Source organism: Oncorhynchus mykiss, chromosome 3 (assembly GCF_013265735.2).
Source record: "Oncorhynchus mykiss isolate Arlee chromosome 3, USDA_OmykA_1.1, whole genome shotgun sequence".
NCBI lineage: Eukaryota > Metazoa > Chordata > Actinopteri > Salmoniformes > Salmonidae > Oncorhynchus > Oncorhynchus mykiss.
The window spans coordinates 45539301-45567232 of NC_048567.1; the positions used below are offsets into that span (position 1 = coordinate 45539301).

The following is a 27932-nucleotide window of genomic DNA, read 5'->3' on the forward strand; positions in this document are numbered from 1 at the left end:
TTCGCTTTCCATCTTTGCTCTCTTATTTCAAAAAGACAATCCTTAGTTTCGGGGTGCATACAATCTGTATTGGGTTACTGAAGCCCCTCGGATATATATCTCGATCGCTCAAGGAGGAGCCACTAACCAAGTCATTGAAAACAATGGGGGGGGGAAACAACCCCTATCATATTCTACACGTTCTTTGCTATGTGCTAAGGAGCTTGCCTTGTTCATCACTATAAGCCCTGTCACTTGAGAAACATTCACGTAGAAGTCTTTTGATTCCCTTTCAGGAGGAATGCTGTCATGTTTGTTATATTTTGAAATTGGTGGACATGAAGTGCTTTTTGTAAGGAAAAGAACCATAGTGAACTGGCACCTGAAAGGAATACTGTATGAAATCAACTCATAATTGGAAAAGTTCACACACTAACAATCTGTATAAGAGAACATGCCTTTTTCATGACTTCCCATCTCTATGCCATCCAGATTCAGTTGGGTTGAAAAAGTCCCCATGCAATAATTGCTTTCTCACAAAAAAACTGCATGACAAACAGAACCTTCTGAGATATTGTCTTTAATTATTGGTTCTGATAATCAGAAATGTATATCAAGAAAAGTAAACTTTACAGTTATCACATATACAATTGAGGAAAATGGAAGCGATGTTATAATAAACTGGGTGGTTCGAGTGCTGATTGGCTGACACGTGTATGCTATGGGTGTGACAAAACACATTTTTACTGCTCTAATTACATCGGTAACAAGTTTATAATAGAAATAAGGCACCTTGGTGGTTTATGATATATGGCCAACATACCACGGCTAAGGGCTCTGTCCAGGCACTCTGCATTGCGTCACGCTAAGAACAGCCCTTAGCCGTGGTATATTGGCCATATACCACACCCCCTCTGGCCTTGTTGCTGAACTGTAACACCACCAATGGATGCATTCAGAGACAGTTTGAGCCATTTTGACAATGAATTAATTACGTTTGACATTTTTACGGTTTAAGGAAAAAGGCAACACGAGGACAACTGTATTTTAAACAAATATGTAGGTCAAATCAAATGCGATTCAGACAATCATGTATGCATATTGCATTCATAACTTACCAAATCATCACATAACCAACATCCATTCTGGGAATAAGTAAATATACAACGATCTTCATTGAAAGTTTGCAGCACTCTCATAGGGTTATGTTAATGGTATTACAAGAAGAAAAAAAACTAATTTACAGTCCTGTATGAGCAGCAACAGTTTGAGGTGACAAAATACAATATAAGTAGGATCCATCCACACTAGGTCGTATGTCATCCTCCTGCCTTTAATCTGTGGAAGCCCCAACTAGTTGCAGGAGGAAAATGAAGATCTGGACAATGTCAACATAAAGTGAAAGTGCTCCAAAAACATACTCCTCTGGGCTGATGGAAAGCTTGCGGTTTCCGATGAGAAGCTGGGTGTTGTATGCTAAAAACTACAAAATAAAAATGGTTAATTTCATTCATACAGGTTGGTTCAAGAGAAATGAATAAAGTCCCCATTCTATTCCCTTTGATATACTGAGGCTTTTCAAGAAAAACCAACAAAAAAAAAACTCACCAGGGTGTAAATGACAGCTCCAATTGCAGCATAGAGCATATGAAGCCATGGGACCTGTGAGTGGAAGAAAACACAGGACATTTTGTATGTATAGGCCTTCATTTCTCAGATTTGTGCAAATAGAGACAAAGTGCATTAAAATGTGAAAAAAATGCATTAAAGCAGTTCAACTTTTGACCAAACTGAGGCACTTACATATTTAAAGGATAGCACGATGGCTGTAATGATCCCAGTAACCAAGACTACGATGGCAAGAATACTGAAAAGTCCCCCACAAGATGTAAAATCCACCTGTCATAAGCATAGACATACAATTGAAGTCGGAAGTTTACATACACCTTAGCCAAATACATTTAAACTCAGTTTCACAATTCCTGACCCATTCAACCCACCACTTCATTTTAAGAATGTGAAATGTCAGAATAATAGTAGAGTGATTTATTTCAGCTTTTATTTCTTTCATCACATTCCCAGTGGGTCAGAAATTGACATGCACTCAATTAGTATTTGGTAGCATTGCCTTTAAATTGTTTAACTTGGGTCAAACGTTTCGGGTAGCCTTCCACAAGCTTCTCACAATAAGTTGGGTGCATTTTGGTCCATTCCTCCTGACAGAGCTGGTGTAACTGAATCAGGTTTGTAGGCCTCCTTGCTCACACACACACACCTTTTCATTTCTGCCCACATGTTTTCTATAGGATTGAGGTCAGGGTTTTGTGATGGCCACTCCAATACCTTGACTTTGTTGTACTTAAGCCATTTTGCCACAACTTTGGAAGTATGCTTGGGTCATTGTCCATTTGGAAGACCCATTTGCAAGCAAGCTTTAACTTCCTGATGTCTTGAGATGTTGCTTCAATATATCCACATGATTTTCCTCATGATGCCATCTATTTTGTGAAGTGCACCAGTCCTTCTTGCAGCAAAGCACCCCCTCGACATGATGCTGCTACCCCCGTGCTTCACGGTTGAGGTTGGTGTTCTTTGGCTTGCAAGCCTCCCCCTTTTTCCTCCAAACATAACAATGGTCATTATGGAAAACAGTTCTATTTTTGTTTCATCAGACCAGAAGACATTTCTCCAAAATGTACGATATTTGATCCCCATGTGCAGTTGCAAACCGTAGTCTGGATTTTTAATGGCGGTTTTGGAGCAGTGGCTTCTTCCTTGCTGAGCAGCCTTTCAAATGATGTCTATATAGGACTCATTTTACTGTGGATATAGATACTTTTGCACCTGTTTCCTCCAGCATTTTCACAAGGTCTCTTGCTGTTGTTCTGGGATTGATTTGCACTTTTTGCACCAAAGTACATTCATCTCTAGGAGACAGAACGCGTCTCCTTCCTGAGCGGTATGATGGCTGCATTGTCCCATGGTGTTTATACTTGCATACTATTGTATATACAGATAAACGTGGTACCTTCAGGCATTTGCAAATTGCTCCCAAGGATGAACCAGACTTGTGGAGGTCTACAATTTTTTTTCTGAGGTCTTGGCTGATTTCTTTTGAATTTCCCATGATGTCAAGCAAAGAGGCACTGAGTTGGAAGGTAGGCCTTGAAATACATCCACATGTACACCTCCAATTGACTCAAATGATGTCAATTAGCCCATCAGAAGCTTCTAAAGCCATGACATCATTTTCTGGAATCCAAACTGCTTAAAGGCACAGTCAACTTCGTGTTTGTAAAATTCTGACCCACTGGAATTGCGATACAGTGAATTATAAGTTAATTAATCTGTCTGTAAACAATCGTTGGAAAAATTACTTGTGTCATGCACAAAGAAGATGTCCTAACCGACTTGCCAAAACTAGTTTGTTAACAAGAAATGTGTGGAGTGGTTGAAAAACAATTTTTAATGACTCCAACTTAAGTGTAAACTTCTGACTTCGTCTGTACATGTACTTCACGACATTGGTCAAACGACAATCATTAAGGTACACAAATGACTCAATAGTTGGAATGTTTCATAGGATGTCACATGAATGGGCATTTTTAAAAATTGTATTTAATCTTTATTTAACTAGGCAAGTCAGTTAAGAAGAAATTCTTATTTACAATGATGGCCTACACTGGGAACAGTGGGTTAACTGACAGATTTTTACCTTGTCAGCTTGGGGATTGTCAGCTTGGGGATTTTTACCTTGTCAGCTTGGGGCCAGTAACCTTTCGCTCTAACCTCTAACCACTAGGCTACCTGCCGCCCCAATAACTTCATATGAAAGGTCTACAAAAATGAACAACCATGGAATGTGCACAATAAACCCAGGGAATCAATGTATGCTATTTATTTAGACAATCGATTACATAAGGAGGAATTGCACAAGATCTTACCCAAAATGTCATGAATATTTAAAAGACAGTCGCCCATTGTAATCCTAGACAAAAGAGTCATTTGATACTGACAACAAAGACACTCTCACAAGCTACAGGCTGTAGGTTCTAAAGAGGCAGTTTTTTTATCCACGTACCTTAGTTTGAAAGCAGAAGATGGTGACAATTATGCACACTATTGCTGTTATTCCAATGGTCAGTAACACTGCTTTTGTGTCATAGTAACTGCAAGAAATGCAAAGTAGATTGAGTCACAAAACAAACAATACAACTTCACCTTACATTAGTATTTGTAGTAGTATTATGTAAAAGAAAAGAAAAAAATATATGAAAATTCTATAGCAAACCTTGATATTGTTCCTGTCATGTAGGACATGGCCAGTGTCTAGAATATGACATATAAAACAATACAATCATAACATATCTATATTGTAGATGTAAAGTCAGCAACAAAAGAAACGTCCTTTCACTGTCATCTGCATTTATTTTCAGCAAACTGAACATGCGCAAATATCTGTATGAACAAAAGATTCAACAGCTGAGACAAACGGAACAAGTTCCAAGACATGTGACTAACAGAAATGGAGTAATGTATCCCTGAACAAAGGGGGGTCAAAATCAAAAGTAACAGTCAGTATCTGGTGTGGCCACCAGCTGCATTAAGTATTGCAGTGCATATCCTCCTCATGGACTGCACCAGATTTGCCAGTTCTTGCTGTGAGATGTTACCCCACTCTTCCACCAAGGCACCTGCAAGTTCCCGGAAAATTCTGGAGGGGATTGGCCCTAGCTCTCACCCTCCGATCCAACAGGTCCCAGAAGTGCTCAATGGGATTGAGATCTGGGCTCTTCGCTGGCCATGGCAGAACGCTGACATTCCTGTCTTGCAGGAAATCAGCCATACTGCTCGTTCTGTGCGTGGTGGCATTGTCATGCTGGAGGGCCATGTCAGGATGAGCCTGCAGGAAGGGTACCACATGAGGGAGGAGGATGTCTTCCTTGTAACACACAGCGTTGAGATTGCTCATTCCTTCGATGATAAACACGAATCCAACCATCAACCCTGGTGAGACAAAACCATGACCCGTCAGTGAAGTGCACTTTTTGCCAGTCCTGTCTGGTCCAGCAACGGTGGGTTTGTGCCCATAGGCGACGTTGTTGCCGGTGATGTCTGGTGAGGACCTGCCTTACAGCAGGCCTACAAGCCCTCAGTCCAGCCTCTCTCAGACTTTTGAGGACAGTCTGAGCACAGATGGAGGGATTGTGCGTTCCCGGTGTAACTCGGGCAGTTTTTGTTGCCATGCTGTACCTGTCCTGCAGGTGTGATGTTCGGATGTTCCGATCCTGTGTGGTCTGCTGTGGTCTGCCACTGCGAGGACGATCAGCTGTCCGTCCTGTCTCCCTGTAGCGAAGTCTTAGGCGTCTCACAGTACGGACATTGCAATTTATTGCCCTGGCCACATCTGCAGTCCTCATGCCCAAGGCATGTTCACGCAGATGAGCATTGACCCTGGGCATCTTTCTTTTGGTGTTTTTCAGAGTCAGTAGAAAGGTCTCTTTAGTATCCTAGGTTTTCATAACTGTGACCTTAATTGCCTACCGTCTGTAAGCTGTTAGTGTCTTAACGACCGTTCCACAGGTGCAAGTTCATTGGTTGTTTATGGTTCATTGAACAAGCATGTGAAACAGTGTTTAAACCCTTTACAATGAAGATCTGTGAAGTTATTTGGATTTCTAAGAATTATCTGTGAAAGACGGGGGTCCTGAAAAAAGGGAATTTCTTTTTTTTTTGCTGAGTTTAGTTCCATTATGTGTTAAGGCATGATATAGAGATTATTTTTTGCAAGCGTTACTTACAAAAATGGCCAGCAGCACAAAGTTCCAAGGAAAGCGTCTCCTAAACAAAGATGATTAAGATCAAAAGATAAATGTCATCATTATCTGTCGTTTAACGGTGTACTGTTGTTTGCAGAGTATAAAGAGGGCATGGATAATCTTACCTTGGCCCTTCGCAGCAGACAAGAATGCAATAAGTGACTAAATAAACAGCGCTGGAAGACAAAGATGCCATTAGTATGATAGGTCAAAAATATATTGCTCGTGTTTTATTATAATATCTCATTCAGAAATAATGAATGAGTAATACATGTAGTAAGGAACCTCAATGGAATATGAAGTACTTACAATGATGTCCAATACACGGCTGGGTTCCTAATGACAAACGCACGTACTTCCTCACTGTAATATAGATAAAATGCTAAAAACGTTAGCATTGCAGAAACAGAAAACTAAAACAGAAAAGAGCTCACATTGATATTGCATGGTATGACAGAGATAATACAATGTCACACCGTTGACACTTACACAAATGTAAACACAGCCACAATTGATACCGTGACGATGAGCTGAGCAGCCAATATTAAGTACACCTGTCCCAACACAAAAAAGGGTGAATTCTGTCATGATCACAGCCAGTAGAAGTGGACTGAGTGATTAGGAAGTCGATGTGTAAAAGGTATAAGATCCCATACTTTTCGGATGAACGCATGTCGAATAGAAATGCTTTCCCATGCTGTAGAATAAGGATATTCATCGTCTTCCACTGCATTAAAGAAAGACACAAAGTCAATAATGACCAAGTAAAACTATTTTGACAAACTTCGGATATTAACAGTATATCTTTTTTAATATGTAATATATTATACTGTACAGTAAAATAGCTTCAGAACCTGGGTTGGAGGTGGGCATTCCTAGAGGAATGGAATAAGGCATCCCAGAAGGAGGGTAGCCCAGAGGGTACCCTGCTTGTCCTGGGTATTGAGCAGAGGACTGAGCAGGGTATGGTCCATACGCTGGTGGGGGCTGTGGGTAGTTCCCATGCCGGGGCCTGGGGCCATGTAGTGCATCTTCATAGGCTGGAGGGAAATCCGACTTTGACATTATGACATGCGATATGGGCACCTTATAAGACAGAGGGGGTAAGAAGGAAACATTATGCCGCGTTCAAAACAACTGCGAACTATCTCCGAATTCAGTGCGTTCAAAACAACTGCGAACCATCTCCGAATTCAGCGCGTTCAAGACAACTGGGGGTGGGGAAGAGCTCAGACTGGGAAAAATCGGTTTGAACGGTGATCCAACTCAGAAAGATTTGACCTTGTCCCCCCCCCCCCCCCCCCCCCCAGAGTTCCCAGTTGTCTTGAAAGCACCAATAGACCATGCCAACGACATCACATATATTTGTCCCACAACGCTATATATCCATTTTCAGAAATGTTGGTAAATTAGCTTTCGTTGTTTAAATAAATTATGAAAGATATGTGTGTTTTCTCACTATCTAATCATGACATGATGTTCAATGACATATAGCTTATGTGCTGTATTTGTTAAGAATCTATCACCTGATGGGTTCATTTCTCAGAGACCAATCAATAATCATGTTTTTTTTGCTAAATGCTATGTGTCCGTCTCACTCAGAGAAATAGGTAGTAGCCTCCTGCTAGATTTTGCACAGTCCAATGTAACAAATAACAAAAACAATGTAAAAAGAACTGTACAGATGAAACATTTGTGACATCAATATTTAAAAAAAAAAAAACATGTTTTCAATATTGTATACAGTAATATCTGTATGCAAAACATTTACATTTGAGTCATTTAGCAGATGCTCTCCCAGAGCGACTTACAGTAACTGCATTCATCTTAAGATAGCTAGGTAAGACAACCACACATCACAGTCAAATGTACAGGATATGAACATTTCATTCCAGCTAAACTATGGATAGGCCTCTATTGTGCAAAGAAACACAGGCTCATACACATCTAAAATCTATGAATGAAAAATCTGAGAACAGTAATATTTTACATACACATGAAGGTACCCATAAGCAATCATTTCTGAAGAAAAAAACGCAAATGTAAAAAAAAAATGTGGGTTGGGTATTGCGTTTTGGAAATACACTATGACTAGCAGGGTATTTAATGTTTAACATAAACAGTCTCAGTAACTTCAGATAGGGACTCCTGCATGATTCAGATGACATGTTTGATGTTAATGATAACATCACATTTACCACAAATACCCCGCAGACCACACTGTCTGGCATGACAAGCCTTCTAGCATGAACTGTATAGAGGCGTATAACACCATAATAATCGTACAAAATGTGAGTACAAAATAGCCATCCAGATTGTTATAACAAAGTCTGAATTAAATTTCATAACGTAGTTTCGACTAAAACTTAGCAAAAACATAAAGACGCATGTATACTCACCAAGTGGATTATGATGAGATATCGATCTGCGATGTTAAACACCTAACGGTTAAATGGTTTGATCATTTAGTTTGGTCAAGTCTGGGGCACTGTTCCTGTGTCGCCTACATTTCACGGAGTTGTAATGCGATCCTTACCCAACATGCCCCCCCACCCCGGCTGATGCATACATTTGTAAGAAAAAAATGTGGTTATTTTTGTTTTGTTCCAAATTAACAATTGTTTAAATTTGAAGGCCTGTCATTAAAACCATTATTTATTCACCTTTATTAAGACAATATTTTGAGACCATTTGCTGGAGAAATTATTTTAATACCTATCCGAATAACGCAGGATTACTAGATACATTCCAATAGGCACGACCAAATAGCAACATTTCCGCTGAAGTTACACTGTAACAATGTGTCAACAATGTTTCATAGTTCGATATTAGTTCACATGTCGTACTTAGTAGGCGTCACTAGGCATCGCTGTTTGGAAACAAAGTACGACACAGGCCCAATTCATACTCTCGTGTTTACATATTTTAAAGGAAAACAACGTACACATTATGGCCAAAGTTCCACTGTGTTCTATTAACTGGTAGTCTTGTAAACATCACAATATGTATTGCATCCACATCGTTTCAGATACTTACTGCAGAAGTGGAAATAACAATTAGGCGATAGTGACCGAAAAGTGACTGGGCCCATAATCACCCAACACCACTAGTCTCGAAAACCAGACCCGAAGCATTTGAAAATTGTGGGAACGCGGATGTCTAGACTAGAGACCTTTGGATTTAGTTGTCACTTTCTTTACTTGTTTGTAGGCTCTTGACTTGTCGGGTGTAAACTGTATGTGTTATCAATATTCAATTAATATTACTGACTAGAAACTACATTCAGACTTGGCTATATGGTTCGCAATGATATGGACAACACATGAAAACGCCTTTTAGGACACGCCTGACGCCCAACCCGATATTTCAAAATGTATTGGTTAGGGGTATGTTTAAGGGTTTGGTTAAGGTCTGGGTCCGTTTTAGTTTTCGCTACTTGGTTTAAGCGCCAGCTGTGTCCTAATGGTGCTTTCAAGGCAATTGGGAAAAACGGGGACAAATCATGACGTCAGATTTTCCAAGTTGGAGCTCGTTTTTTTCCCGATTTCCCAGTTATCTTGAGCGCACTGAATTTGGAAGTCAGAGATTTCTCAGTTCCGAGCTCCCCGTTGTTTTGAACGCGGCAATAGTCTCTCCCACAACACCCTGGAGGAGGAGGGGGAGGAGGAGAAACGTAGGCTACACGTGTGTCGTGAACAACATTAGCGTGAGAAACAATGGTGGAATCGGCGGTTCGCCTTCAAAATAAAAGTGCCAAATTAAAACCACCTCAAACGGATACAAATAGTGAAAACATCCCACAATTTGACTAGATAGTGCTGAACACGTTTTGAATGGTGTTACATACATTCAACAAAATATATTTATTAGTTAATTTGACCCCAAAAAATGTTTCAAACTGTATTTAAATATTGTATCCCTATTATTTTTTTCTTACATTTTTCTTTAAATGTTTGTTTGACATTCACCTGCATTGTTAGAAGCTAGTGACATAAGCATTTCGCTGCACCGCTATAATACCTGCTAAACTGTGTACATGACCAATAAACTTTTATTTGATTTTGATTTGTGGATATATTTTAATTCAGAATTGCATTGGGGGCATACGTATATGCACTGTACAGCCTATCCCATGGATTATGCACAGTGCTTGACTTGGACTGAAATACACTGAGTTTACAAAACACCTGCTCTTTCCATGACATAGATAGACTGACCAGGTGAATTCAGATAAAAGCTGTGATCCTTTGTTGATGTCACTTGTCAAATCCACTTCAATCAGTGTAGATGAAGGAGCGGAGACAGGTTAAAGAAGGATTTTTAAGCCTTGAGACAATTGAGCCATGGATTGTGTGCCATTCAGAGAGTGAATGGGCAATACAAAAGATTTAAGTGCCCTTGAACTGGGTATGGTAACAGGTAGCAGTAGGACATTTGAAGTGCTGGTACTCAGCTCACCATCAAGCATTGATTGTGCAACTGTGAAATTAGGTATCAGCCTACTCAGTGACACCCACAGAACACAACTATGTAGAGTTTATACAATTATTAGCGTCTACATAGCTACATAGTTGTGTTCTGTGGGTGTCACTGATACCCCCATTTCATAGGTGCATAACCCATATGTTAGGCTGTACAGTGCAATATGAATGTCCAAAACACACAATAGACTGACTGTTGCATGTTTTCAACAGTTTTAGTTTCAATGGGATACTTTTATTTTGAAGGAGAGTCGAAGATTCCACTAGTGTTGCTCACGCTAATGTTGGTCACAACACACTGGTGAAAACACTTCCGCGAAATGTGACGAAAATTGGGTCATACGTTGCACCGCCCACGCAATATGGCGCCTCCTGACTGGTCGGTAACCCTCATTGCAACTGCATCATTTTGCAGCGTGTTATGTTTATGTCTTCGTTTTAGGCGCACAGGACGTACCATTTGGAAAAGCTTTTTTGGTCAAATAATGGCACGCACTGAGAAACCCCTGTTTCGGATCGCGTAAGTTGGTTGAAGCTTCAGTATTTTCCGAATCAAAATGTATTTTTCTCCATTGTCGTTTCTCACTTCTTACAAAATGAAGCGATGCTTCTGTTAGCTAGCGAACTAGTTACATCTGTCATTATTTTGCCTGCAAATAATGTAACTAATGAAAATAACTGAAATAACACAGGCTGTTACATTTTAGGTATACATTGTACACAAGAACCAAACTTGGTTACATGTACTACAAGAGGCAGATGAGGAAGGCACGCGAGCAGTTCCCCACTGGACATTCCAGAGCACAGCCCATGGAATTAAATGGTAACGTTAGCTGTGGTTCCAACAGGCTACTCATGTTTAGTCAGTTAATAATGTGAGCTAGCATAAAGATCAGTGCATCACTTACACGTCTCCTGTCACTCATCTATCTACAGGTATTAAAATCATGCCCATTTCAGTGCTGTCTGATAACTACAGCTACCTTGTCATTGACATGGCCTCGAGCGTTGCAGTGGTGGTAGACCCTGCAGACCCACAGACAGTTCAGGTGGGTGACGGGTCATGGTTATGCCTTCTTTGTAGATCTACTTTCTGACCATTTTAATACTCTCTCTTGAAATAGTTGGGGCACTATGACGACTATGTCGTGTAAACGTAACAAAGCATCTGGTGAGCTTGGCATTTCATCGGCCTATGCTACAGTGGACATTCAGTATATAAGTCAGCGTTCACAAGATAATTTGAGACACTGAGTGATTGCAACACAGAACAATACACTATTAAATGTAAATATGGAGGAGCCTCTGAAAGGGCTGACTGTCATAATGCCTCATCTCATCTGTGGCACTTCCTCTTGGCCTCAATAAGACCCTCTTTGATTGGATGTAGCCGACTCTGGTGCCAGTCTGGCCTCTGTCCCATACACATACAATGATTGCTCAGTCTGGAGTAGGCCACACTGTGGTTTATGGTGTCCTCGATATATCCACAGCATGTTTCATATAAAAGTGCATGTTTCATGTAACATTTTCACCCCTATGACTTCAAACGTGTTATATTATCTCTAGTTAATATATATATATAATACAAACAGCACTTTTCAGTTCCAGTCTGTGTTTCGCCTCCATCTAGGTGTAGCCTATATCTAGTGCTTTAAAGTGGCGGGTTTCAGCCACGGTCGTGATAGGAATGTTTATACCCTGTCGACGATAATTGATGCCACTGTCTGTAATCGTTTTAGGCAGTCCTCGAGGAAGAAGGGGTGATGTTAGAAGCGATCCTCTGCACACACAAACACTGGTGAGAACCGAGAGCGTCATTACTTTGAATGCCAAAATTACTTGTAGATGGAGGATTAGATGAACTGGGTTGTAGGTGTCATACATATCAATGGGCCTGTTCAATATTTTGTCGTTGATGCGACATCCAAATGTTATAGGTCGGATTGCAGTGTGATATTATGTTGACATGTTCTGTGTTGTTAATCTACACACTTTTTATAGTGTGATATTAAGTAGCTGCTTTAAAAAAAAAATGTAATAGACATATTTTTGTTTTTATCCCTAGGGACCACAGTGGGGGTAACAAAGGACTTAAAAAGCTGTACAGCTCATGTCGTGTTTATGGAAATGCAACTGATAACATTCCTGGCCTCACACAGTAAGTCTAGGCTACAGCTGCGTAGTAAGTCGCGGTCTTATCTTTGACAGCTTTTCCGTTGCGTTTGGAATTTCAGCCTTCATCTTTCGTCATTATGTTCTCGTGAAAATTGTAGTTATGGCAAACATTATAGGGGAAATTGCATGTTATTTGCCCAATTCTGTGATTCAAAGTCATAGAGGAGATTGGTATGTATCATTGAAGATATTGATCCAGAGGGCAAACATGCATTTTACTTGCTAAACAGAATGTCACCAGTAGTTCCCATGGCACTGTCCGTTGATTTGTCTACTATGGATTTGTGGAGAATTATCTCCTCAGTCTCAGATTACATAAAATCAGAAAAGGTCAAATGATTCACTGTGACATCACAGCTTCTCACTATTATTGGCTTGTATTTAGCATGTTAATTAATAATTCATATTTCATATATCGTCAGTGCTAGACTTGGGATGGAAGAAGTACTGGAGGTGTCTTTTTCCTTTTTCAGATCTCTGGTTAGTCTCTTAACAGTTCTTACACATTTTCCACGACTTCTCCATGACTTTGAACCAAATTTTCACGGCGATTATTATAGCCTACATGAAAAAGTAAACATTATTGACACTGGAAAGCTACTGTGTCTGATCCCATGTAGACCTACCACCTCCTGCCGTTGTGCCCTTGATCAAGGCACTTATTCCCCCCATATAGAATTGCACTGTTAGTCGCAAGTGGTCAACCCTCCATCTGGAGAGCTCCTGGGTGTGCAGGCCTGTCTTTTTCAACATTACAACCAAATACTTTTGTCTTTATAAAATTATTCCCTCATTCAATAAATCAGGGATCAAATGGATAAGGTAGGCTACTGTGAAGCAAGGTATCTAACTAGACATGCTTATATAAACTCAGCAAAAAAAGAAACATCCTTTTTCAGGACCCTGTCCTTCAAAGATAATTCGTAAAGATCCACATAACTTCAGATCTTCATTGTAAAGGGTTTAAACACTGTTTCCCATGCTTGTTCAATGAACCATAAACAATTAATGAACATGCACCTGTGGAACGGTCGTTAAGACACTAACAGCTTACAGACTGTAGCCAATTAAAGTCACAGTTATAAAAACTTAGGACCCTAAAAAGGCCTTTCTACTGACTCTGAAAAACATCAAAAGAAAGATGCCCAGGGTTCCCTGCTCATCTGTGTGAACGTGCCTTTGGCATGCTGCAAAGAGGCATGAGGACTGCAGATGTGGCCAGGGCAATAAATTGCAATGTCTGTACTGTGAGACGCCTAAGACAGAGCTACAGGGAGACGGGACGGACAGCTGATCGTCCTCACAGTGGCAGACCACGTGTAACGACACCTACACAGGATCGGTACATCCGAACATCACACCTGCAGGACAGGTACAGCATGGCAACAACAACTGCCCGAGTTACACCAGGAACGCACAATCCCTCCTTCAGTGCTCAGACTGTCCGCAATAGACTGAGAGAGGCTGGACTGAGGGCTTGTAGGCCTGTTGTAGGCAGGTCCTCACCAGATCATAGAAGGAATGAGTGTAACACTGAGGCCTGTACTCTGGAGCGGGATCGAGGTGGAGGGTTCGTCATGGTCTGGGACGGTGTGTAACAGCATCATCATCATTGCAGGCAATCTCAACGCTGTGCGTTACAGGGAAGACATCCTCCTCCCTTATGTGGTACCCTTCCTGCAGGCTCATCCTGAAATGACCCTCCAGCATGACAATGGGACCAGCCATACTGCTCGTTCTGTGCATGATTTCCTGCAAGACAGGAATGTCGGTGTTCTGCCATGGCCAGTGAAGAGCCCAGATCTCAATCCCATTGAGCACATCTGGGACCTGTTGGATTGGAGGGTGAGGGCTAGGGCCATTCCCCCCCAGAAATGTCTGGGAACTTGCAGGTGCCTTGGTGGAAGAGTGGGGTAACATCTCACAGCAAGAACTGGCAAATCTGGTGCAATCCATGAGGAGGAGATGCACTGCAGTACTTAATGCGGCTGGTGGCCACACCAGATACTGACTGTTACCTTTGATTTTGACCCCCCCCCTTTTGTTCAGGGACACATTATTCAACTTATGTTAGTCACATGTCTGTGGAACTTGTTCAGTTTATGTCTCAGTTGTTGAACCTTATGTTCATACAAATATTTACACGTTAAGTTTGCTGAAAATAAACGCAGTTGACAGTGAGAGGACGTTTCTTTTTTTGCATAGTTTTATAAGGCTAAAATATTCCTGTTTCGGGGAAGATCTATGCACAGCAAGTTATTTGTCAATATGGCTATTTTGTGGGGAATATTTTTAACATTGCAATTACATGGCTACTGTTTAATAGAGGGGAATTCCAGCTTTCCAACTGCGCAGATTTACTTAGGCTACACCGTGCCGGTGGAAAGGCAACAACAACGTGAATGCTTAGTTAGCTATAGTTAATGTGTAGCAGTTATCTCGCTAGTTGTGTTTGTGAATTGGTGATCTATTTACTCTGTCATTATTTTACACCTGCTGCTGAAGTGTCACGCTCTCCCTCCTCGGGCAGCGGCCCGCTCGCACTGGCACTCGCAGCACCACAGACGCGCACTGAAAGGTCAATCCAATAATGGCTGATATGTCCTTTTCTTAATTGATTGATCATATTTAAGTGTGCTTTCCTGAATTACATTAACAACAATTAGGAAACTAATTTCCATGACTTTTCATGACCTTACAAACCCTCATTTGACAACTTGAAACAGCGCGTCATGCCATACAGGCTGGCACATGTTCAATATGTCTCAATCTTGGAACAGCCTACTGTCACGCTCAGATTCACAGACTAGCGGCAAATAAGCTTCTTCAACAAAGCGGAATCGGGTAATGAATGCCCAACCTCCATTGCTATTCAATGAAGATCCCGCCTTCATCAAACTTTTTTGCCTCTGTGTGTGAATCTGGGCCAGCGTCCTGTCCAGGGGATGTACTTGTGCGTCCAGCTGACTCACGCTACAGAAGACGTGCTCCTGTAAGCCGTTCCAATTCACACAAACCAAGGCTTGTGCAAGGCGACTTATTTGTACTTCGAAGTATCTCACTGTTATCTGAGTGGTGTGAAGAGGTAAGCAGTGGTGCGTGACTCTTAATATGCACATCAACTGTCCAGGTGGTCACATGAACTTATCTGATGACCGCCTGCATGAAGCCTATTGTCTTTTGCTTGGTTTTCCAGCCCACTGACAGACAAAGACTCCATAGACGTGGGCCGTATGCACTTCAAGGCACTGTTCACACCTGGTCACACAGTGGGTCATATGATCTACCTCCTGGATGGTCGTACCATAGGAGCCCCCTCCAGCCTGTTCTCAGGTGACCTGGTGTTCCTCTCCGGATGCGGTAAGTCCAGCTCCAAAATCACCTCTGTAGTTAGTTATTTTTTGATGCACTTAGTGAGCAATGGGCACGTATTGAAAAGCAGGTTCACAGTTGTTCGGCTTCTGTAGCTGTAATGCACTGTGTTTGCTTTGAGTGTCATCCACTGCGTCGCGTGCGCGTATATAACTCGGTAATTGCGGCAGATCATCTATTTTGTCTGCAGGGAGGATGTTTGAAGGCAGTGCCTTAACAATGCTGTCGTCACTAGACACGGTCGGCTCCTTGAGTGATGAAACCCTCTTATGGCCTGGTAGGGAAATGACCTCCTCCTTGTCTGTTTGCATTAAGTGCAACTGTATGCATTAGAATGACAAACAAAATATTTCAGCACCAGTCCCTTCTGTAAGACTTGTATTGATGTCTGTGTTCCGTGTGCACGGACTTGTATTTCCCAGGCCATGAGTATGCAGAGGACAACCTGATGTTTGCTGCCGAGGTGGAGCCCCACAACGCAGCCAGGGAAAACAAGTACCAGTGGGTCCTACAACAGAGAGGTCAAAAGCTGTGTACGGTACGGAGAATAATCCATCCTCGTTGTTATTCCTTACTGGCATCAAATCCCGAAGGTAGTCACTATCCCAGGCTGTGTGGAAGAGAGGCTTGTCAAGGGGGGCCCACAGGACCGTCTTTGTCGGAATGCCTTTGCACTCTCTCCTCTCACTGAATGCTCCCGTCTTCGGCGGTACAACAGTCAGTGTATCTACTGTATCTATGCCGATCGTGTTAAACAGCGCAAATCAATTCTCATAACCTCATGTCTATGAAACTTTTATATGTAGGAGACTAGAAATAGCCCTACCATCAGTGATCGCATCCTCCTAGTGTCTGACGTTAGTGGATGCAGATTCCAATGGTGGAATGCATGCCAGACTAGAGCTGTGGGTGGGATTTTCATTTGGTCAGGAGGATAATACCCGGTCTTTGCTGTGGATTTGACTAATCTGAGCTGCTGGGATCAGGGTGTGGGTCTGATGCCTCTGCCCTCAGGGGATGCTTTACTAACAAGCAGGGTGTCTGTATGTTATGAAAATATGGCGGCGAACATTTTGACTGGCAGCATTTTATTCGACCGGACGTTTTGAGAAATGTACGGGATCCGTATGCATTGGGGGGCGTAACCTAATTAGGGCATCCACTAACGGTGCTCAGAATGCTAGAAATCGCATTTAGATTATGGTAGTTAAAACAGAACATGCAAGTTGAGAATGCAATGACGTGTGTCCTTACCGCGCACTTTGAAGATGTTAGAGCAACGGTCCACTTCCTCAGCCAGCAAGGCGAGTAAAGAACCGTCAAATCACTAGTCTATGTATGGACGGTGCGTGAGTTTCAAGTTTGGGGAAGCGCATAAAAATTAACCTTTTGTAATAAAGCATTCGATGCATCATTGTATTTGCCGATTTATGCGATGAGTAGATTGGATAGTCATCATTTAGGCTAATAATATAACTCGATCACTGTTCGCAAAAAAAAAAAACAAGGCATGGCTGAGCGTGTATAGCGGAGAGGTACGTTTCTTTCTTTGCGCGGGAAAAACACGTTTTAATGCAATTCTACAGCACTTTATATGACAGGAGACATTAGCAGAATATTTTTTTTTTATACGACAAATTCCAGGTTAGCCTACTCTGCTGACACTGACAAGCAGATCAATCAAAACGACGTTGTCCATATAATAGGCCTATGAGAAGGGGAGACGCAAATAATATGACGTCTTGTCTAAACTGGAGGAGGAAATGATTGTCCTAAAAATAAAAAATAAAAAATGTAAGTGGCATTGAGCCAACAGTGATAAAGAGTGAATATGTGCAGTGCGCACTCACCTGGTGATATGGCCGATGCTCTTCGCTACTGCCAATAAGGTAGGCTATAGGCCTACTGTTGTTCGGGTCAATTAAATTGAGACTTTTGATAACTGAAAGACAGATTGGTCTTTTCATTGTCTTCTCTTTACAGCAAATAGCCATTTGCTTCACGGACAATTGAATTTTGACGTATTGCGATATGCCTGGCTGGGCCTCATTACTCAACAATCATGTATTTGGTATTTGCTGGGCGCACTGCATACATTGCGCTCTGTCTTTCCTTCCAACTGTTAAATAAAGGTTAAATAAATAAAAAAAACTGTAGGCAATACGATTTTAAAACAATCCACAACTTTTTTTTTGTAAGGGTGAGCTAATGATCCTCTGTTGCCAGGTCATACTTTAGTGGCCTATTTTGAATGACTTGATTTATTTCTGTATAGACAGGAGTAGGCTAATTAGGCTATATCAGTCTGGCAATTTAATTCAATGTACGTAGGCTCATAGGTGGCGTGTTCATAAGGCTATGTCAATCCACTACCCTCCATAGTAGAAAAGTTGACCTGTTCTATTGGTCAGCTTTTCGAGAAAGAAATAGCCCAAACAACAGACTCTGGGACAGTTGTGGGACGATGGATCCCAAATTCACAAAGCCAGTGGGTTCAGGCTACATTAAAAAAAACATTAAGAAGCAAATCAAATTGGTCACATGCAGATGTTAATGCGAGTGTAGCGAAATGCTTGTTCTTCTAGTTCCGACCATGCAGTAATATCTAACAAGTCATCTAACAATTTCACAACCACTACCTTATACACACAAGTGTAAAGGAATGAATGAATAAGAATATGTACATATAAATATATGGATGAGCGATGGCCGAGCAGCATAGGCAAGATACAGTAGATGGTATAGAGTACACTATATACATATGAGATGAGTAATGTAGGGTATGTAAACATTATATAAAATTGTATTGTTTTAAAGTAACTAGTGATACATTTATTGCATCCAATTTTTAATTATTAAAGTGGCTAGAGATTTGAGTCAGTATGTTGGCAACAGCCACTCAATGTTAGTGATGGCTGTTTAACAGTCTGATGGCCTTGAGATAGAAGCTGTTTTTCAGTCTCGGTCCCAGCTTTGATGCACCTGTATTGACCTCGGGTGGTTGGTGTCCTTGGTGATCTTTTTGGCCTTCCTGTGACATCGGGTGGTGTAGGTGTCTTGGAGGGCAGGTAGTTTGCTCCCGGTGATGCGTTGTGCAGACCTCACTACCCTCTGGAGAGCCTTGTGGTTGTGGGCGGAGCAGTTGCCGTACCAGGCAGTGATACAGGCTGACAGGATGCTCTCGATTGTGCATCTGTAAAAGTTTGAGGGTTTTTGGTGACAAGCCAAATTTCTTTCTGCCTCCTGAGGTTAAATAGGCATGTGGATGGACCATTTCAGTTTGTCCATGATGTGTACGCCGAGGAACTTAAGACTTTCCACCTTCTCCACTACTGTCCCGTCGATGTGGAAAGGGGGGTGCTCCCTCTGCTGTTTCCTGAAGTCCACGATCATCTCCTTTGTTTTGTTGACGTTGAGTGTGAGGTTGTTTTCCTGACACCACACTCCGAGGGCCCTCACCTCCTCCCTGTCGGCTGTCTCGTCGTTGTTGGTAATCAAGCCTACCAATGTAGTGTCATCTGCAAACTTGATGATTGAGTTGGAGGTGTGCATGGCCACGTAGTCATGGGTGAACAGGGAGTACACGAGAGGGCTGAGAACGCACCCTTGTGGGGCCCCAGTGTTGAGGATCAGCGGGGTGGAGATGTTGTTATCTACCCTCACCACCTGGGGGAGGCCCGTCAGCCAGCTGGTCTGCGCATGCTCTGAGGACGCGGCTAGGGATGCTGTTTGGGCCGGCAGCCTTGCGAGGGTTAACACGTTTAAATGTTTTACTCATGTTGGCTGCGGTGAAGGAGAGACCGCAGGTTTTGGTAGCGGGTTTAGTTTGTCTGGGAGCAAGACAATGAATCTGGTGTAAGATCAGAATGTTTAGCCTAAAATGTTGCTCAACTATTATTTATTAACATTATTAACGCAGCAATTCGCACAAGGCAGTAGGCTATGGGCAAATGTGCATTTGGTTACCGGACAATGAAAGAAAGGTGAGAACACGAGAGAAGTAGGCTACTAGTTTCAATAGTTTATGGAAGTCTTTATAGAATAATTGCCTCCGGATATGGTCGGATTTTGCCAAGGCTACTCAGAAGCAAGGTCAAACTTGCCTCATTGTATGAAGTAAAATGTTCAGGTTTCAAACAATTAAGTAGCTATATGTTTTCAAAATGCATACTGCCTCCAGCTCATTGCAAAGTGTTGGTGACTCTCTTTAATTAGCAGTTGAGAAATAAAACTAGTAGCTCTTTTTAATTGTGGCCCAACAACTATTTTTAACACACAGTTGCATTTAGAATGGTTGCGCAATGATTGGGCATATAAAATCACTGTTTGACAGATTTTCCGTTCAAAGGCTCTGTGTCTGTGTTCGTGTGATAGATGAGATGCATAACGAATATACACAAGTGGCAATTTAATTCCACAAAAATATGCACATTTACGGCATATGGCGCAAATGTATTTCCATCAAATGGTATTTCCATCAATGAACAGGCTAAAAAGCGTTATTTCACAATGGGATTATTTTGGCAGATTTTTTGTTTTTGTTGCCCTGTTCCAATTTTATTGGCTTTTCAATTTTTTTGACGGCCAAAAGCCAGCTAACAAGTCACCCCCCCAGGTAGAAACCTATTGAGACTACCAGCTAGTGTAAAGGACGTCACGCTGCTTGCTTAGCCATTACCGCTTCCTCCTGATTCGGCTCACACTGAGGCTCAAACCCAGGACCTCTGCCTTGCCAGCACACGTGGCCACCCTCCTGAAGCGTCTTACCAATCGGGCCAGGCGTAAAGCTAGCTATCCGCTACCGCAAGTGGTGACCCTTCAGGCTGAGGAGTATGTTTTCCACATTCCCATGTGCTTACACGAGCATACCTCTTTTGTCTTTACATACAGCACATGCAGATAATTTATATCAAACCATTAACTGAAGAAACCTTTCAGACCTCTACTTGGAAAAGCTAAGGCAAAAACTACCTATAGTATGTTGAGTTGAGAGAATTACTATTACTCTTTTGTTCTTCATACATTGTTTCCATAATCATGTGGTTTCAGAGTCCCTCCACCATTGGAGAGGAAAAGGAGTACAACCCATTCCTGCGCATCCACTCCTCTGAGCTGCACCAGGCTTTGGGCCTCCAGCAGGACCAGGATGAGGACTGGACACTGTTCCGGGCTCGGGTCTTGGAGGAGCTGCGAAGGCGCAAGGATATTTACAAGGGCAGATAGCGATGAGAATACATTTGAACAAAATGCCTTGAGGTGAATTAAGCCAATTGGGAACTCTATATTGATGTAATGTGAGGTTCGAAATAAATACAGGCAGATGTCTTTTTTTTTTTCTTATTCTTTTTTTAAGAATGCCGTGTTCCGTTCCATTCCATGTTGGTTGTTCTGACCTTCCAGCTCTAATATTGCAGGTGACAAATATGAAACCCATTGCTTGAAATATGCAGACAGAAAAGTTTAATTCAGGACACTAGTTGTAGTATCTCACTGTAAAGTTGATCTTGTGTGTGTGATTCTAAAAGTTGACATGGTCAACAAATGTATTACTGTAATGCAGCAGTCTTTTCAAACAATTGTACCATTTCTGGTACTCAAACTAGACACGGCGTCTAAAAGACTTGTTTGCACATTCATGTTATTTGTTGTCAGATTTCATTAATATTGAACAATAAAGATCAAGGGATAGGTACTGTTAGTTAGCTGCTATTATAGGTTTGTTTTCTATTTGACACGCGGTGATAATAGGAGTAAACAGATTGATATTGGAAAACCTGCATTATGTTTTTTACGGTTAAATGACAAACTTCCGGCAGGTACATGGGTGTTAACTCAGTTTTACTGGACCATATTGATACCACTTCAGTCAATGGGCACATGTTTCTATCTTGTATTTTGGCTGAATTGATACTGTATCTCCACATTGTATGCTGTGATAAAATGATTAAGAATTGTTGCCATTTTATGATTTTTTTTCCCAAATGGCTGTAGATTAAGTTATTGTTATGTGCAGAAATGAATTAAAGAAACCCTCTAGTTTATAGGTGACTGCTGACTTCTGAAAAGTTTAATTAAATTTTTTATAACCACTTTTCTTGAACGTGTTACTTAACGAGTTAGATATCCTTTATACTGCACTGAAGGAGACGATTACAAGTCATCAGTAAGTTTGATATTTGGTAGAAGATTGAGAGCGCTGGTTATTTGATGAAAATGAATTGGATTTTATTGCAATAAAGATTTTCAAATCAAATCCAAGTTTATTTGTCACATGCGCCGAATACAACCGGTGTAGACCTTACAGTGAAATGCTTACTTACAGGCTTTAACCAACAGTGCAAAAAAAGTGTTAGGTGAACAATAGGTAAGTAAAGAAATAAAACAACAGTAAAAAGAGACTGTATAGTGAGGCTATAAAAGTAGTGAGGCTACATACAGACACCGGTTAGTCACGCCGATTGAGTGAGTATGTACATGTAGATATGGTTAAAGTGACTATGCATACAGTGCCTTGCGAAAGTATTCAGCCCCCTTGAACTTTGCGACCTTTTCCCACATTTCAGGCTTCAAACATAAAGATATAAAACTGTATTTTTTTGTGAAGAATCAACAACAAGTGGGACACAATCATGAAGTGGAACGACATTTATTGGATTTTTCAAACTTTTTTAACAAATCAAAAACTGAAAAAATGGGCGTGCAAAATTATTCAGCCCCCTTAAGTTAATACTTTGTAGCGCCACCTTTTGCTGCGATTACAGCTGTAAGTCGCTTGGGGTATGTCTCTATCAGTTTTGCACATCGAGAGACTGAAATTTTTTCCCATTCCTCCTTGCAAAACAGCTCGAGCTCAGTGAGGTTGGATGGAGAGCATTTGTGAACAGCAGTTTTCAGTTCTTTCCACAGATTCTCGATTGGATTCAGGTCTGGACTTTGACTTGGCCATTCTAACACCTGGATATGTTTATTTTTGAACCATTCCATTGTAGATTTTGCTTTATGTTTTGGATCATTGTCTTGTTGGAAGACAAATCTCTGTCCCAGTCTCAGGTCTTTTGCAGACTCCATCAGGTTTTCTTCCAGAATGGTCCTGTATTTGGCTCCATCCATCTTCCCATCAATTTTAACCATCTTCCCTGTCCCTGCTGAAGAAACGCAGGCCCAAACCATGATGCTGTCACCACCATGTTTGACAGTGGGGATGGTGTGTTCAGCTGTGTTGCTTTTACGCCAAACATAACGTTTTGCATTGTTGCCAAAAAGTTCAATTTTGGTTTCATCTGACCAGAGCACCTTCTTCCACATGTTTGGTGTGTCTCCCAGGTGGCTTGTGGCAAACTTTAAACAACACTTTTTATGGATATCTTGCCACTCTTCCATAAAGGCCAGATTTGTGCAATATACGACTGATTGTTGTCCTATGGACAGAGTCTCCCACCTCTCCCACCTCAGCTGTAGATCTCTGCAGTTCATCCAGAGTGATCATGGGCCTCTTGGCTGCATCTCTGATCAGTCTTCGCCTTGTATGAGCTGAACGTTTAGAGGGACGGCCAGGTCTTGGTAGATTTGCAGTGGTATGATACTCCTTCCATTTCAATATTATCGCTTGCACAGTGCTCCTTGGGATGTTTAAAGCTTGGGAAATCTTTTTGTATCCAAATCCGGCTTTAAACTTCTTCACAACAGTATCTCGGACCTGCCTGGTGTGTTCCTTGTTCTTCATGATGCTCTCTGCGCTTTTAACGGACCTCTGAGACTATCACAGTGCAGGTGCATTTATACGGAGACTTGATTACACACAGGTGGATTGTATTTATCATCATTAGTCATTTAGGTCAACATTGGATCATTCAGAGATCCTCACTGAACTTCTGGAGAGAGTTTGCTGCACTGAAAGTAAAGGGGCTGAATAATTTTGCACGCCCAATTTTTCAGTTTTTGATTTATTAAAAAAGTTTGAAATATCCAATAAATGTCGTTCCACTTCATGATTGTGTCCCACTTGTTGTTGATTCTTCACAAAAAAATACAGTTTTATATCTTTATGTTTGAAGCCTGAAATGTGGCAAAAGGTCGCAAAGTTCAAGGGGGCCGAATACTTTCGCAAGGCACTGTATATGATGAACAGAGAGTAACAGTAGCGTAAAAGAGGGGGTGGTGGGTGGCGGGACACAATGCAGAATGCCCTGTTAGCCAATGTGCGGGGGCACTGGTTGGTCAGGCTAATTGAGGTAGTATGTACATGAACTGACTGACTGCATATATAATGAACAGAGTAGCAGCAGTGTAAAAGAGGGGGTGGGGGGGGGGGGGTGGGGGGCACAATGTAAATAGTACTGGTAGACATTAAATTAGGTGTTCAGGAGTCTTATGGCTTGACACCCCCATTTTCCCAGAAAATCACAAAACACTTCGTTAGCATTCATTATACTACACCGATTCAGAAACTCAAAAGTGAACTATAAACAAAACCTAATAATAATGATAATTCCACTGTACCTCAAATCATTAATCATACATTTGAATCTACATAAATGTATATGTATGCTTAATTGAACATACACTTAGATACAATTATCCTGGTGTCTTTACTATCTAAATGTAATTATTTTTTCCTCTGTCGCAAATGTAGTACATTTCTCAGCGTAAGGAATCAGTGATATTTAATCCCAGGCATTTAATAAAAATGTACACGTGTTCTCCCATGTCTCCTTTAACATACATACTTTAGATAACTTCCATCTGTCCCGGAAGAAAGAATCCTACTCAAACACACACAGATAATACAATGTTTAATTAAGTAAAATCAACACCTAAAATAAACAATAAACAGTAAACAAATAAACAAACCCATAACCCCTTTAATCAGCAATCTAATAATTTCAACCTGTTGATATGTTTAGTAAAAACTATCCTGATTTTTAACAAATCTAAAATCTTTCAAAAGTTAGTGCTGTCTCATCAGCGTAAAAATCAAAACTAACTTTTTTCCACTCATATCTACAAGGTTTGCATTCCCCAAAGGTCAATACTGTTCAGCTCGTACATTAATGATCGTCCATCTGCCTGTACAGGGTCTGAAGTTCCAATGTATGCAGATGATACAGTGATAAATGCATGCAAATAACAAACAACAAGCTACACAAGAACTCACTACTGTAATGGTTCAGATGACAGATGACAAAATTGCTCAGAGACTCATGTCTGCATCTCAATTAAAAAAACAAACAGTCTGCATGTTCCTCACAAAGAAAACAACTGATGCCCCTGAGACAGATGTCTATGTATCAGGGCAAAATAACATTTTAATAATAACTAAAATAACCAAATTCAACCTAGCTAATTTTCCAAAACATATGAAATTGTTTTGACTACAGAGGTAACCAAACTATAATTAAAATATATGATACTCCCCCACTTAACATACTACCTTACTAGTTTGGCCCAAGCTTGCTTTACAACATTAAAACCCATTCAGTCTGTCTGCAAACAGGCTCTCAAAGTACTTGATAGGAAACCCAATAGCTATAGAAAGCATAAGCTCCTGAGTTGAAAAAAATCTTATGCAATACACTGACGCCTATCTTGTATTCAAGATTCTAAATGTCCAGGCTCCCCCTCTACTCAGTACTTTTGTTAAGCAGAAAACCCAAACCTTATGGCAGCAGATCCACAAGATCCACCATGAGAGATGACTGTATAGTTCCCTTAAAGAAAAGTACCTTTAGTCAATCTAAATCTAAATCTGCTTTCAGTGTGAGAGCTTCCCATGTCTGGAATACCCTGCCATTAGACACACACAACTGTGATTAATGTGCACTGTCCCTGTAAAAATAAAAATTACTCAAACTGCAATCAACTTTAATGACCTGACATTGTTCCACGTAATGGAAACAGATTACAATGTTGTAATACATTTCTTCCTGCTCAAATTCACTGGTGTTACCTAAACAATCAAACAAAGAATCAATAACCATCAGAATACATTATCACAATGTTTCCTTATTCACACCTGAATCACTTTCAGCTTAACATATCCTATTTTATTTTCTTTCCAGTGGGCAAAAATATAACCCCTCTCCTCTCAACGTTCTGCCCTACCTCTATCGTAAGATTAAAACCAAACTCGGGCCTCCCGGGTGGCGCAGTGGTTAAGGGCAGAACGTTGAGAGGAGAGGGGTTATATTTCTGCCCACTGGAAAAAATAAATAAATAGCTGTGCCACCAGAGACTCTGGATTCGCGCCCAGGCTCTGTCGCAACCGGCCGCGACCGGGAGGTCCGTGGGGCGACGCACAATTGGCCTAGCGTCGTCCGGGTTAGGGGTTTGGGGTTTGGCTGGCAGGGATATCCTTGTCTCATCGCGCACCAGCGACTCCTGTGGCGGGCCAGGCCGAGCACGGTGTTTCCTCCGACACATTGGTGCGGCTGGCTTCCAGGTTGGATGCGCTCTGTGTTAAGAAGCAGTGCGGCTTGGTTGGGTTGTGTATCGGAGGACGCATGACTTTCAACCTTCGTCTCTCCCGAGCGATGAGACAAGATAGTAGCTACTAACAATTGGATACCACGAAATTGCGGAGAAAAAGGGGGTAAAAAAAAAAAAATTAAGAAAGAAAAAAGATTAAAACCAAACTCTTTCCTCACAAGACTTTAAAAATAACACGCATAGCGCCATATTTCTAATCCATACGAATGAAAAACATTTTGGTGGGCACCACTCTATCGCCATTATCTCTCCACTATTATTTAGAATTTCTTTAATTTGGCTGGGAACCGAACTCAGGTCCCCAGTTTGGAAGGCAGCTATGCTCACTACTATACCACCAACGCTACTTGAATGACTAAGACTCCCCGCAAATAAACAAACGTTACAATTGTCTGTAGTCGTAAAATAGCCCTAATTTAAAGGTCCAAGCGTTACTCCGGCGATGATTCTCACATGCCAAATGAATAGATTAGCAGTTAAAGAGTCAAATCGACATTCATAGACTAGGAAACAGATCTTGCGCCTTTTAATAAAAGTAGATTATGTTTTCTCATGCAACGTATTTCAATTACTTTACTACATCACATTAATCAAGCAATGATAATTTGTTTGATGGATACCTTAGGCTTTGTACGACATTATAAATTAGAGAATCCTTCTTAATTCGCTCTAACTTTATGAAAAACGGTTTATTCAATGAACCCCGCAACTCCTCTCATACTGGGAAGAAAAATAAAACATTTTCAGACCTTAAGGGCAGTTTTATTTCAAATGTTGTACCCAGTCGGAGATAATCCAATAAGTATTTATAGATACATCGTTAGGGTAAAATAACCAAAAGTGGACACACTCTAATCAGTTTCTAGAGCTCAATTTCCCCGATTTTGTAGACTAGTTTAATCGTGCTTAAAACTTAATCTTTATCAAATTATCCATCAAAGATACCAACTCAAAACCTATGTACGTCTACGAATGGGTGGTTTAAATTGTATCTAATTATATTCTCAGCATTACTTTATCAAATCTCAAGTAATCGATTATACACACATACAATTGATAATGTTTTCCTATATTCACAGAATCCATATAAAACGTAAGAAATTCTTAGGTACTCACACAGAACTTTAAGGATCACCCACACAGGATTGGTCCGATGTTCACACAGAACTGGTCAGATGTTCACACAGAACATCAGAATATAATTAAAAGGTTACCCACACAGAGTCAACCTACCCCGCTCACACAGAACGCTCCTACAAAGATTACCTAGTGATCCCATAACAAAATACTCACACAGAGTAACCCAGGGCATACCTGGCTAGCACATTTTAAATAATTGGAATTCACCACCCCTGAGGGTCACTTAGACAGTCACACAGACACTTTCAGAATGAGGTCCTTCTTCCAAAAGGGCTTCACCAAGTACCGTGTTTCACACAGAACACATAGTCACCCTGGCCCCTGACCCCCACAGACCTCACCAATCCCCACTGTGATCAATTCAGTGTCAGAACGGCTCTAGGTCACCCGCAACCGACCAATAGCAAACCAATAGAGTATTTTTGAGTCCGCAAACTCTCAGATTACTCTCCTCTGACTAGGCCCTGTTTACGCCTCC

The 27932-nt window shown here is 41.2% G+C and overlaps 2 protein-coding genes across 5 annotated transcripts; one reads left to right on the plus strand and one right to left on the minus strand.

Annotated features, from left to right (window-relative positions):
• Positions 1 to 543: 543 nt before the first annotated feature.
• Positions 544 to 27746, minus strand: LOC110520026 (protein lifeguard 3). 4 transcript variants are annotated; one of them, XM_036974236.1, is made up of 12 exons: positions 27431 to 27746; positions 6653 to 6884; positions 6455 to 6525; positions 6288 to 6352; positions 6108 to 6161; positions 5924 to 5974; positions 5781 to 5820; positions 4271 to 4308; positions 4061 to 4148; positions 1783 to 1878; positions 1588 to 1641; positions 544 to 1462 (listed from the first exon to the last, which is right to left on the minus strand). In XM_036974236.1, exons 2-12 carry the CDS (start codon positions 6861 to 6863, stop codon positions 1313 to 1315), a joined length of 918 nt encoding a protein of 305 aa, XP_036830131.1. In that variant the 5' UTR covers positions 6864 to 6884; positions 27431 to 27746; the 3' UTR covers positions 544 to 1312. The 4 variants fall into 4 exon arrangements, with proteins under 4 accessions (XP_036830131.1, XP_021452667.1, XP_021452666.1 ...); XM_021596992.2 differs by lacking the exon at positions 27431 to 27746 and adding an exon at positions 8835 to 9437; XM_021596991.2 differs by lacking the exon at positions 27431 to 27746 and adding an exon at positions 8198 to 8820.
• On the plus strand, positions 10612 to 22082 carry pnkd (PNKD metallo-beta-lactamase domain containing). Its single transcript, XM_021596994.2, has 9 exons — positions 10612 to 10799; positions 10987 to 11102; positions 11216 to 11328; positions 12022 to 12080; positions 12348 to 12440; positions 15654 to 15817; positions 16020 to 16106; positions 16252 to 16367; positions 20879 to 22082. Exons 1-9 carry the CDS (start codon positions 10642 to 10644, stop codon positions 21050 to 21052), a joined length of 1080 nt encoding a protein of 359 aa, XP_021452669.1. The 5' UTR covers positions 10612 to 10641; the 3' UTR covers positions 21053 to 22082.
• Positions 27747 to 27932: the final 186 nt, after the last annotated feature.